Here is a 13782-nt window from a genome sequence, read left to right on the forward strand (position 1 = left end):
ACTTCACCCTTCGCCCTCAGAATCTGGTGGTTTGTATCAACCTCAAAAACCTTGTTATATGATATTTTGGACTATTTAGAATAAAAGGACTGTCTCAAAATATCTATTGGATACATCTCAGGAAAACACGACGTGCTTGTCTGTGTGTATGGGGGGGGGGGGGTCTTAGCTTCAGACTGATCACTTTGACTCTTAAGAAGGACACTAGAACTTATGATTACAAATCCAAGAGTCACTCCCAAAGCATATACAACCACCCTTTTTATAAGAACCTTATATCCCCTAAGGGCATAACTTACAACCCTTTCACTGAGAGCTATAGGAGGGGGGGGGTGTCTTCCTCACAGACATAATTTCCGAAACCTTCAACTATGATGAATAAAATTGCTATCTCCAAAATTTTGATTGGAGGTGTTAAGGGAAATTCTGAGCGTGGAAGGGGGCCGTTTGCTCTCAAATCACTTTGACTCTTAAAAAGGGCATTATAAGTTACAATTTAAAATCAAATAATCCCCATCGGATGTTTATACGACCGTCCATTAAATAAAAATCTTATATGCCCTCACTAAAATAACTTACAACCCAACCCCAGGGCGACAAGCCCTTTTTAAAGCTTATACGACAAAACTTTCTATAAAAACCTTACATGCCCCAAGGGCATAACAAGGGAATGCCATCCTCAAAGACATGATTTTCAGACCTTTCAACTACGTTGCACGAAATGGCCATAAATGTTTGGGGAAATGATAAGCGTAGAGGGAGGGGGATTCTCCCTCCGATCACTTTCGACTGTTAAAGAGGGCAATAGCCCACTAAATTTCCAATCGAATGAGCCTTTTGAAGTTTTTACGACAATGCTTTCTATAAAAACCTTATATGCCCCCAGGGCATAAGTTACAACCTTAGCCCTGAGGGGTGTGGGGGGGGGGGGGTTGCCACACTAAAAGATATTATTTCCAGACCCTTCAACTACGTTCAACAAAATGCCTATATAAAAATGTTGATCAGAAGTGTTAGGGGAAATGTGGGGCGTGGGGGGGGGCATTCACCCGCCGATAGCTTTGATCTATTAAAAAGGTCACAAGCCCACACAAGTACCAAATTAATTAGCTCTTTTTTTATATTTTACGACAATGCTTTCAATAAAAACCTTATATGCCCCCGGGCATAACTTACAGCATTTGCCCTGGGGGCCGTGGGGGTTTTTCATCCTCAAAGAACTAATTTTCAGAACTTTCAACTACGTTCAACAAAATATCTCAAAATTTTGATTGGTTGTACTTGGGGAAATGGTGGGCGTGAGAGGGGGGTTAGTTGCCCTCCAATCACTTTCTACTATTAAAAAAGGGCACTAGCCCTTTCAATTTCTAACTGAATGACCCCTTTTTGAAGTTTCTACGATAACGCTATCTATAAGAAACCTTGTATGCCCCCAGGGCATAACTTACAACCCTTGCCCTGAGGGGTGTGGGGGGTTTGTCATCTTCAAAGACATAATTTTCAGAACTTTCAATTGTGTTGAAAAAATGGTTATCCCAATATTTTGATTGTATGTGTTTGGAGAAATGGTGGGCGTGAGAGGGGGGTTAATTGCCCTCCAATCACTTTCTAAAGCGCCATAAATAACCTTTCTAGCAGGTGCAAGGTCTAAGAGGAGAAAGTTTTGCCTATTTTTATAAGTTCTTATATTCAATCCCAAAAAAGATGAACTTTTTAGCACTTTTATTCTTATCACAACTATGCAAACCCATAAAAAAAAAAAAAAAAAAAAAGTGATTTCATGACAAATTTTTACATATTACATATAAAATGTAGTTTTTCTTCATTTTAGCGGCTTTTAAGGACTTGGACATCTAGCTTCTTTGATGTGTGTTTATGTTCATTTTATTTTAGGGAGGCTGATAGACAATAAATGCTTATTTTGAAGGTATCCACATTGAAAAAGTAAAATGGTAAAATCGAAAATAGAAAACATGAATAGACTGATGCATTTCAAGAGGAACAGCCCCCAGATCTTCACTTTCAGTTACTACTATGTCCTTGGACTTAGCAAATAAGCCATTAAGCCTATTTAAGTCAATGTCCAATCTAGTGATTATAGGCGATTGTTTCTAATTAAAGCATGTGGGAAGAAAGGCACTTCTTTTACAATTTCCTGCATAGTTATGCATACAGTTATTCGAATAAATTCAATTTCAAATATGAGTTGCAATAGGTCTTGATGGAGTATACTCCAAATAGAGCGGGAAGTCTGCTATATTTTTAGACAACAAGTCTTTTATGCTAACGTCCTACACTTCTCCATCATTTGTTTCAATTTTGGTTACATTTGCATGTAGGACTCTAGAGAAACAAGAATTCGAACGTCCAGGTTACAGATAGTTTCAAAAATAAAGACTAAAATCTAAACCCTCTTTCTTCCGTTTTTTTTCTATTATTTTAAACTTTCACAGTACTCTATGAAGCCCAGACCACTACTTAATGCATATTAATGTTACCCATCAAAAGCTACGAGCCTGAGAAATTTTTCCTGATTTTCGAAAAATTAACACCCCCAAAAAGTCAAACGATTTTGATGAAAATTACATCATTACTTTCAGCATATCAGAGAACCCTACTTTAATTCAAGCTTCTATCTACAAAAATGAGGAATTTTTTTTTCCAGTAGAAAGATCAAGGATGCGTGTTTATTTGTTTTTACCCCCAGGTATTAGCAAAGGAGCCACCTTCACTGGCTCATAAGCTAGCACAAAGCCTTTGTGAGATTTTTAGCGTCTCCATCCATTTGCTTTGCTAACTACGGTCGAAAGTTCGGGCCTTCGACCTTCATAAATGTGCCCTCGCGATCCCTCAGAGAAACAGTGAAAAAATTGTCCTATTAGGTGAAAACTTTGAAGGCGTTTAGAGGGTCATTTTACAGCTATGTTAACATTTGAGCAATTTCTTAATCTTATGGAAAACTGGTGACACCATGGATCCTAGTCACTACAACACATGTATCACAGCATCATTTCAACGATTAGAAGCAGTATTAGAATATTTATAACACTAAGAACATTAGAAATAATATTTCATAAAAAGTAGATATATTACCAGACGGGTCTTCGAAAGTTTCATACTTCTTCACAATCTCTTCTCTTCTCTTCTTAGTTTGTGCCCCAATGGGTCTTGCCAAATCCCTGTAAACGCTGTAATCCTCAAGATCAAGCATACGACTTTCATAGTATTTCAAAATCCAAGGAAAAACTGGGTACTGTGCAAGGTCATTGAATGTCCGCCCAGAGACCATACTTAAAGCCATTATATAATCGAAGTTGCTAATTTCTCTTCTTTGCCATGGCTGTGTTAGTTGCTTTTCGTGAATGATATCAAAAGAAAAGCGTGAGATAAGATTTGACGGTCGTAAACTTTTTATTTGGCTATATACTTGGCTGTTCACCTAGAGAAGAAGCATAATATTTATATTTTAACCATTAGAAAAAAATATTTAGGCATTGCAAAAAACTTTTATTGACCAAATGATCGGAAACTGGCTCCTTCCACATCAATTTATTTGATTATATTGTCATAAGAATACGTTTGGTTATACTATGCTAACAAACTAAGTTTCTTTTTTTAAGGCTAATGCTTAAGATTTCGAAGCTTAAAAATATGTACTTCCAAATACAACCCTTTGTTATCTCTAATTTTAAAAAAAATGCAACCAAGGCTATATCCAAGAAGGGAGCAGTATGTGGGTTTGAACCTCATCAAATCTTCGCTAATAAGCAAACATTAGATAAAAATATAAAAATCAATTATGCCAATAACTATCAAAGAAGCTAACATCTTCGAAGGTGAACCCACCATTTCTTCACCGAACCAAAGAGCTTGGAGATGGTCCTGGAAATGATCCTTCGGTATTTTACCAAAGAAAACTGCTTCAAACCTATTTAAAATAGGCATATAAGAACGAGACTTTGCATGTGATTCAAATTCGAATCCAATTGAATCTCAAATATAAATATATAAATATAGCAGAAGTTTAGACATTATAAATCGTATTACCACGCTCAGTTTATAATCACTTAGTAATATGGGTACTGAATAAATTACTTGCTTTGTAATTTATTACGGAAAATTACGAAGCACAAAAAGAACAATTATATTATGAGGCATTTTGTACTCTGAGTAATTTTACAAGCAAAAGAGTGAGACAAAAACAAAGCATTTTGAGAAACAAATGAAGAGGGAATAGCTTCACTTGAACAGAACTGACATTTCTAGTGCATCTTTAAAGTTACAATAGAGATGTCGCCATAACAATGTAACGTTTCTTACCATTGTGCAGAATTACAAAAACGATTTTGGCCCAACGAGGGCCAAAATGTTATCCAAGAGAACCAATTCCGAGATATACATTGGATATATAACCGTCAAAAAGCTATATATCTAGCTTTCTAACTTCTGAAGCTATAATGCCGCGCGTTGGCACAATTGTTCCTAAAGATCCATACAGTCTATTAACAATAAACGGTTAATAGAGACATACATTTTCAGCTTCGTTTACCTGAGTTTATTCATTTGAGGGTTCATAAAATTATGTACAATGGTGTGTAGGTGCACAGAAGCTATTGAAGAGGAGTATTACATGGGCGCCCATAAAGGGGGACAGGAGGGGGCACCAGCCCCTCCTGGCTGAATGATGTTGCCTTATTTTTATAGTTTTGTTTTGAGATTTCTATTATATAGCATTAATAGTGCCAATTAGACCAGGTAAGCCCCCCCCTGGAATTCAGCTTATGGGTGCCCATGAGTATCAGTCATGGGAGCCCATAAGAGAGGCAGGGGGCACCAGTCCCCCTGGCTTAATGACGCTGTCTTTTATTTTCATATTTTTGTTTTGAGATTTCTGTTATACGATTAAACCGTGGCGCCGTGCCAATAAGGGAACGTCGGCGGCAGCGGGGGTAAAAAGTAACAGCAGCGGCGCGCTGCTGGCGCGATCATTGCTGACCGCAAACATTTTTGCTTTGATCAGTCTTTCTCAAATCCCAGCTTTAATTAAAATCAGATTTGGGCCTATTCACGAGTTAGAAACTTCGCGAGGCGCTTGGCAATGGCATGAGTAGCTTGGCAATTTGCCACCTGCTTCAGGGGCTAAAAAACATTTGGTTGGTCTATATTTAAGAGAACAAGTCTTTATTATCAAAACTGTCCGGATTGAAAGGGGATATACCTTCCAAATCCCTTCTGGATGTTTGATGGTATGAAAGCTAAGGGGAAAGATTTTTTTACTAACCCAGCTGCGATGTAAATGGCGACAGTTCTTCTCGATGGTGACGGTTGCTCGATAAAAAAAAATACTATTAATTTTGATAACTAATTCTGTTAGGAATACATAGCTGTTAGATATTTCAACTATTATGCAAGGGTTCTGAAATGCTACAGCCATTTCGTTTTTACCAGATTTCTACTTCTCTTGATGAATAACGAAGAAGACCAGCGTCCAGCCGGACGAAGGGGAGAAGGGGCTAACGAAATATATATTTTTAGGCCCAAATATTCTTTGAAATTTTCCGAGGGGGGGGGGTCTTGATTATAACTGGTGACCAATCATATTTAGGGTGGATCCGAGCACTTTCAAGCAAAAAGCTGGCCAGACTTGGAAGTTGCTTCCCCTGTCCCCTTGGCAGAAGGTTTCCTGCCCCACAAATTTAAAGTGGATTGGAACACTTTCATGGAAACGTTTGAGAAGGGGCGTACACCTATACAAATCATCATTCTTATTCCCTAATGACACACAGTAAACGCCCCGTAGATCTCGAACCGTTTAGAGAAAGAACTTGCATACTTCTTCACTGACAAGTTGGTGGTGGCTGAGGTATTTGAAGGGCCAAAGGCTGAATTAGTGCTTCCAAATATAGAGACTGCAAGTCCATGCATGATTCGGGTTTAAACAAGGTGTAAAACACATACTTTTCTGCTGAATTTTGATAAAGGGTTAGGCAATTCGAGAGACTACTGATCAACTTTGGTTCTTTAACCACAGAGATGGAAAATCCTTGCACGATTCCAGGTCAGGTTTTTTTCGAGATCTTGTCGGTATTGTTGTAAAAATGAAATTGCTGGGACAATACAGGGGATCATTAAAATGGATTTGCATAGGGGAGCAGATACAACTACAAATACATTTAAAACATCATTTATACGAATTTTCGTAAAATTTTGCAAATTCACTACAAATTTTACGCAAGTTTAAGTACATTTTATGTCACTTTTTTATGCCAATTTTATGTATAATAGGGTCATTATGAATTAAATCACCTTGATATGACATCAATGACCGTCAAAAAAATAGATCAGTTTGCATGGACCTGCATACGTTGCCCCGGTTGCATAAAGGTCTGTTTTAGTTGATTTTTTTTTTTACGGAGATAGCTTTACAGCTGATCGATGTAGTTTTCGTTCTGTTCCTTCAGAATACACGAAGAGGGCGAGGGATCTTTCGACAATTTGATCCTGAGGTTATCTCTTCTATCCACTTCTCTCTGGCTAGCCAAGCATAAGGAACTAAACTATATAATTTTGCAATAAGAGGGGAGCCTAAATGCTTAAGAATAAAAAAAAAAAATATTTTAAGACCAAAATCTCACAATTAGTTAGATTGCTGAAGAGATTAGGGTTTCGATTGCTTTTATTACTCATTATCATAGTTGCAGTGATAGCTTGGAGTCTTTCAACCATTAAGATTATTGCGTTTCCCTTTTCTTCCTTCCTAACTTTTCCAATCCAAATATAGTATTATGATGCACTTTATGACGGCGTTTTTAAGATGAATTTATAAAAAGCACGTAGATATAAAAAAAAAAATAGCATTTTAATGAGTTTCAAACAGCTCTCTATGATGTTGCATTAGCCTGCTAGTTCTGTTTGTTAGTAAATGACTTGTGAAAAATGCTAAGGGGTCTGGGAGGAGTAAAATGTGAGAGGAGGGTTTTAAACCACAAGCTTAGGGTTTTCAACCATGGAGATTTTTATAGTACCCTTTAAGTTCATCCCAGCCTTTCCATTGGAGAAATAGCACCCACAGTGCCCTTTTTAAATGCCATTTAGTACTTTATGATGGTTTCATGAGGCTGAACTTGTAAAAAGTGATTAGATATAAAAATTAGCTTTTAAATGAGCCCTTAAACGGCACTTTATGATATTCCAGTGTTACCCATGCAAAGGATTGATTTTCCTTGTTGTTGAAGAAGGGCGGCTGTAAATTTCCTGCATATGGGTTTTGGCAATGATAATTTCATTGATACACTTTTTGTTTAGATTCGGCGCTATTTTCCAGAGTTTTATAATCCTCCCTCTTTTATACTCCCCTTCTAGCTCCCTTGATATTTTTCATAAATCATCTGCTAACTACCAGAACTGGCTAATTTTAGTGGCTGGGCTAGTGGTGTCGATTTACAAAAATTTTGAGAGGGGGAGGCACAATGCATTTTTAGCATCTAGAAGGGGCAATTTTGCTATTATTTTTTTCAACGAAGATACAAAGCAAGAGCAATTTCCAATGAAAATGCTCTAAAAAGGTTTTCACCAACAACGAGGGGGGGGGGCACAGCTACCAAATCCCGCGTAACTGCTGCTACCAGAACTAGCACGCGGGCGACATTGTAGAGAGATGTTTATAAAGAATCAATTAAAAACTATAAAAATTTCAGCGTGCTTTTTGTAGATTTATACTTCAAAAGAGTATTAAAAAGCCGATTCGAGTGGTGATAAAACTTTGAAGTCTAGATTTTCTTATTGTATTAAATTTGTAGCATGTAATAAACAGGTTATTCGAAAAAGCAAAAACCTATACTCTTAAAGATTCATTAAAAAACATAATTCTTCTGGCAAAAGTAAAGGGTGAAGTTGGAACTTCTTTTGTTCATTTTAAGTTTCAACTTCAGTCTTTACTTCGTCATAAAACTTATTTTTTTAAATTAATACTCTCAATGAAACATAAGCCGAGCTTTAGTGTGAAGAGTGGCAATTTCAGGAACGACAGCCCCTCTCTTGTAAAAGATAATCTTTCAGTTCTGAATTAAAACACCGCCCTTTACTTCCGTTTGAAAATACTAGTGTTTGTATTTAATGTCTGCATGTTTACAATAACATATTATGGGTCATCTGAAATATGAGGCGAACTCTTCCCCACCCCCAATCCCTGACATTTACTTTTCAATACCAATATTTCAAAAATAAAATCACCCCAGTAAATGGCAAACCCTCAAGATCCTTCCTAGGGGGCCAGAAATACCAAAATCCTTTAACTTTTGTCCGTCCTAGGCTTTAACGCCACTCTTCACTTCAATTTGAAAATACTTGATTTTTTTCATTTAATTTTATTACACTTCTTGTATTATATGGAGGTTTATTCAACATAAGAGGGGAGCTTCTGTAAAACCACCCCCAAACCTCAACTTGACGCATAAATTACCCTTGTACATAACAATCCTTATAAAATGGAAGTCACCCCAAAAATATACGAGATCTTAAGAATTTGTAAAGGCGGGGCTAAAATGTTAAGAATAATTTTTTAAGTTCTGGTGTTTAGATTTTTCCACGCCTGAGGGGGGGGGAGATGTAACCATAAAAAAACAATTCTGCTGCGGAACGCATCCTCCTTCCACATAAATTGACAAAAATAAACACTACCTCATGATGCCTTAAAATTTCAACGTGCTTCATTCTTGCCCTGAGAGGCATTCTCAGCCACCTTTAAGTGTAATGTAAATGTAGTTTTTTAATTTACACTAAGAATATTTCTGAAATATTAAGACTGTTTCACTCTTGAGCATCCCTATAGCATGCTCAATCCAAATACAGTCTTCCAAATGAGGGGACATTAGAGGACAAATCCTCTGCCCAAGTTGATCAAAAGAGCCCCTTACGAGCAGTCGGAGAACTTGACCATAAAAATATACTTTAAAAGATCTGTGGCTCCTTCCATACAAAAATATCCATTAAACCAGACCCCCTACCCTCAATAGTTGGCGTGCAACAGTACAATAGATAGTAACCGTTAGAAAGAATGCATACACATTCTATAAAATACCCAATCACTTTGTATGGACTACACATAAGTTTAGGGACTAGTGCGTTAACATGTGATAGGATGACGTTCAAAAAAGGGGAAAGAGAAAAATAGCTTTGGGATAGTTTTAAGCCAATTGGTTATATCAGAATTTTTACTTCTATAGCCTTTCGGCCCAAGTCAAAACAAAATTATTTCGGGGTACAAAAACGGTAGATATTGGGACAGTCCCATGGCACAATCTACAACTGGAAGGTCTTGTGTATACCACCTCATTTGGTGTCTCTATAAGGATTGTAAAATTTTTCTTTTTGATCTGTGGTTATTTTATTATTTTTTTTAACGGCCAGGTGCGGTGGTTCGTCCCTGGTTCGAGTTGGAATTGTAGGTTTGAACCCCTCCCGAAATGTTTTTTTGACTCGTAAAAAACGTAACAAAACGGATAAAACAAATTTTGTATGCGTTTTTAAGGTTTTTAGTGTAACCCTCCCCCCCCCCCGAAAAAAATCTTTGAGTAAAACCCCCTCCGACAAAATCCTGGGTACGGCCGTGCCCCTGGTAATAGCTTTTCAAGAGTAAATTTAAAGAATTTCTTGCGAAGTAGTTTTTTAATGATTAACCAGGACTATATCAGTAAAAACGAGATGGTGTAGCTAAATATTGTGGCTTGAAACAAGATAAACAAAGTCATAGATCTTTTTAGCTAAATGCACTGAGATATTTCTGCCTCAATCCTCCGGAATTTTCGCTAACTCATACAAAGTATACGCGTTTTTGAATTTTCAAAGTTGATAAGATCCCATAGAAGAACCTAAGGAGCAGAATAGCTCATTTTTCAGTAAAAAGTTGGAAACGCACCTTTTCATTTGGCGCACAAAAAATATCGGAGACGGATTGGGACCAAGAGCTCCCTCCCAACCCAAAAAATTTTAATTACTTTCAAATTCTTTAAAGACGGGAAAAGGTTAAGCCCAATCTAGAAAATGTAAGAAAATAAAAAATTTGATATGCCTTACTCCTTCTTTGAAATTAAAAAAATAATTGCTGTTTTCCAACAGGAAAATTTCAATTGCAGTCCTCTGTAGACAAAATCGTCTTGGATAAACTTCACGCATCATCCATAATGGAATCTGAAACAGGTAAATATAATTTCAAGTTACAAATTATCACAGTTCGCTAGTCATTTGAACCATACCAAACATAATGATAGTGGAAACAGAGCTAGTAAATTTATTACAATATCCCCGTCTTAGGAAAACGAAAGAAAACAAAAAGAATCATAATGACACAGGAGGGTTCACATTACAATTGGCTAAATTGTACGAGAAAATAAAATAAATTGGAAAAAAAAACGTAAGAAGTAGATACTACCTTAGGGGTTAGGGGGTTTTCTTTACGTAAATTGGTAGATGAAAAAGACTGGATAGAATAAATTTCTAATTTTGTTTTGCGATCCGTTGGCATTTGGAATATTGCTCTATTAGCTGCAAGTTATTGTCTGCATAGAGATATTTCTATACACTCGACATACATCATTAAGGGAGAAAAGGGCGTTGTTTTATCAAGAAATTGGGCTGTACCTTTCCAATAACCACATTATGTGTACAACGCACGAGTATCACCCTAAGAATGAAAAAAAGGAATGGTAAAATCTACCTAGAGGATAAGGTTTAGTTGAAATAAATAGTTACTATATAAGGTATTAATTTAATAGAAAGTGTTGGAATTCAGAAGACATTGACTGACATTTTTTCACTCAAATGCAACCAAATTCAACCAGCTTAAAAAAAGAAAAAAAAAGATATGGAGCTTTACAAGAAAAAAATAAAAATATAAAACGTCTATAATTATCGGCCGGTCTTTATGATATTTAATCCAAAATTAATAAATATTAAATATTAAAAAATCAAAATAAAAAGAATCAATATTATGCATTAAAAAAAAAAAAAAAGACATAAACATAGAACAAAATTTTCGGTTTTTGCATGTATATACAAAAAACTCAAACCTTTAATTATATTTAGAGATTTTCCATCTTTCCATGTCCCCCAAGAAACTCTGGCTTTAAGCAACAGTAAAAATAACTTTTCAGATTTTAAGTAAATTAGCCAAGACAGCTTTTAAAAGGTTCCAATATTAAAGGAGAATTAGCTGCAAAAGCCTTGACAGCATTTTATGATTCGAAGAATTATATAGAATCCATGTTGAGGCACTATAGAATATGCAAACTTGAACTACAGAATGTGGACACTCACCTCTAGCGTATGCTTGTTAGAGCTCTTAAAAACAATAGCAGAGTCCGAAACCTGTAGCGAACCGTCTTCAGTTCCTTCTAAAGTTATTCTTTGACATTCAACCGGTTGATAAATCTTTCCCTGATATTCAAACATGTCTCCATTTATTTCATTGACCTCTTCAATATCATAATCCTCACCCGAATCTTCCCAAGAGGAGTCCGTCTTTTCTTTTCTTGGTATTTGCAATAAGAGATCGTTTCCATTTGTTGTGACGTAACCTATGAACAAGATAAAGGGCTATCAAAAATTTGTTTGGTAAGAGCAATTTATATTTCATCCAGCTTTTCATAGTATATATGCGAGGAATAGCCAAGGCAATACCAAGCCAAGGCAATACCAAATTTATATAACCTCCAGCTCTTCATAGTATATATGCGAGGAATAGCCAAGGCAATATCAAAGGCAATACCAAGCCTAAGCAATACCAAATTAGAAAAATTTTAGCATGGCTTAAAGCTCAAGTGACAGATTGAACAACAGACATATCAGGTCACCGCAGTGTTACTATGTCTTAATTGCAAAAAAATTACACAAACAAACGAATACACTAGAAGTATATTTACAGAGCCTAATTTTCTTCCCACACCTTTTGGTTACCATGGAGCATATATACCTCTTTTTTTTCCACTGCTATTTGTTGGTTATTGAATGGAAATGTTTTTGGTCAAATCTTTAAATTAAAAAACGACACCAAACAGTCATTAGGAATAAAAAGAAGACGCGAGTTTAAGAGATACTTTAATGACGAGACCTGGATCTAATGGGAGACTCCCATTATTGACTTTGAAGATAATAACTAGACTTCCATGTTAAACCTCCAAAATTGGCACCATAAAGTAAATATTCAAAACTTTACCTCGTTTGAACACCTTGCCATCGAAATCGAAGAACCAGAAACAGAAAATTGTGAAATTTAACGTTACTTCTCAGAATTCTCTGAACAAGAACCTGCTTAAGTTTGAAATACATTCCAAGTATCTTTGAATCTTGACAACATTTTTGATAAACTACAGGATGAAAAGTGAGAGCTAAGAAATGGCTCCTGGGCGCAGGGTATGTATCAAGAAAATTCACTGTTTCAATCTTGGTGTGCAGAGCGTAATTCGTATCCAAAGATTTCCTTGCTTTCTTTCCGAATATTGGCGCTATTTGCTTCTACTTGTGTCTGCGACGGTGGATCTTCAACTCTTCTGCAGATGAAGAAAAAAGCCGGGAATGAACTAGATATGTAAGATGAAATGGCATTGGCCTTGATAAAGACTCAACCAAGATCAGATGCCAGCTGCAAAATGTGACCACTTTTGGTTAGTCCGAAAATAAATTGCCATACCATTTATTTTGTGTTTTATTTATCAAATATTGCGAGCAAAGAAGGAGGGAGGGGTCACAAATATCTTTTAAAAGTCTAAGAAGAGTTAAGTTGTGATTAAGGAAGGGTTGGAAACCGCTGTCTTCGATGATATATGATTCTCGATAGTCTCCTGTGACCCATTCATATACCTCTTCAGCCTTGTCAGAATCTTCCTTGAGGGAGGAATTCTGATTCTAGGTAGCAAGCTTACTTCAATGACTGTCAAATACCCTACTCATGCTTGATCGGTGGCGGATTTGAAAAAAAAATCTCTGGCTGTGGCCTTGTCCCGCGTATTCAGCACATTCTTAAATAACAACAAAGATTAAATTACTCATATGATCTCAGTAGTGAGGAAGAGTGACACAGCACTTAATTACAGATGCTGTATTTTCAAAAGTAACCACATTGACAAATGACAAGGGAAATAGAGGAAATTCTTGGTTTTAAAGACGAACAATGTCTTTTGAGACCATCTTTAAGGAGCATGTTGAGATCATGGGCGCCCATAAGCTGACTTCCAGGGGGGGGGGGGCAAACCGCGTCTCAATGGCAGTTTTAATGCTATATAATAGAAATCTCAGAACAAAATATAAAAATAAGGCAGCATCACTCAGCCAGGGGGGGGGGAGCCCCCCCTCCCCAGCCCCCCCTATGGGCGCCCAAGGTCGAGATATTTTCTTATAGAAAAATTCTTCTCAGAAAATACCCCTTTAACGAAGTTGAGGGGTTGGCAACTACAATAATCAATCGATGACAAAGAAAAAACCCGAAGCATGGCTCCGGCAGCACTTTAGTCGGTAAAGACAAACAGAGGTTGGTGCAACACTTCAGGTTACCTAAGTAATATGAATCTAATTTAAACTTTTTAAATAGTTCAACATCTATCACTATAATGGGTATTTATAATAATATTTTTATTTTTCCAAATAAAGTTTTTTTAAAGATTATGATTTTTTAAATGCTTTGCTCATCCCTTTTTCTCAAATTTGAATTCTTAAAAAGTACGAAAGTAAATTTAAACAGCTATGTTTTCTTCAAATAAAACTGTTTTTAGATTTACAAAAGGAGAAAAG

At 36.4% G+C, this 13782-nt stretch overlaps 1 protein-coding gene across 4 annotated transcripts in view; it reads right to left on the minus strand.

The window, feature by feature from the left end:
• The window catches only part of LOC148955234 (neurobeachin-like protein 1), a 227589-nt gene that overhangs the window by 52922 nt on the left and 160885 nt on the right, over positions 1-13782 (minus strand). For all 4 annotated transcript variants that reach the window (XM_089101080.1, XM_089101086.1, XM_089101072.1 and 1 more), the window contains exons 18-20: positions 11314-11573; positions 10075-10188; positions 3094-3439 (exon numbers count right to left, since the gene is read on the minus strand). In XM_089101080.1, coding sequence (XP_088957206.1) covers positions 3094-3439; positions 10075-10188; positions 11314-11573 — 720 coding nt within the window. The remainder of the gene's footprint in view (positions 1-3093; positions 3440-10074; positions 10189-11313; positions 11574-13782) is intronic.

The sequence above is a fragment of the Artemia sp. Qi Xiang Cuo genome, chromosome 2 (genome assembly GCF_049724085.1).
Source record: "Artemia sp. Qi Xiang Cuo chromosome 2, ASM4972408v1, whole genome shotgun sequence".
NCBI lineage: Eukaryota > Metazoa > Arthropoda > Branchiopoda > Anostraca > Artemiidae > Artemia > Artemia sp. Qi Xiang Cuo.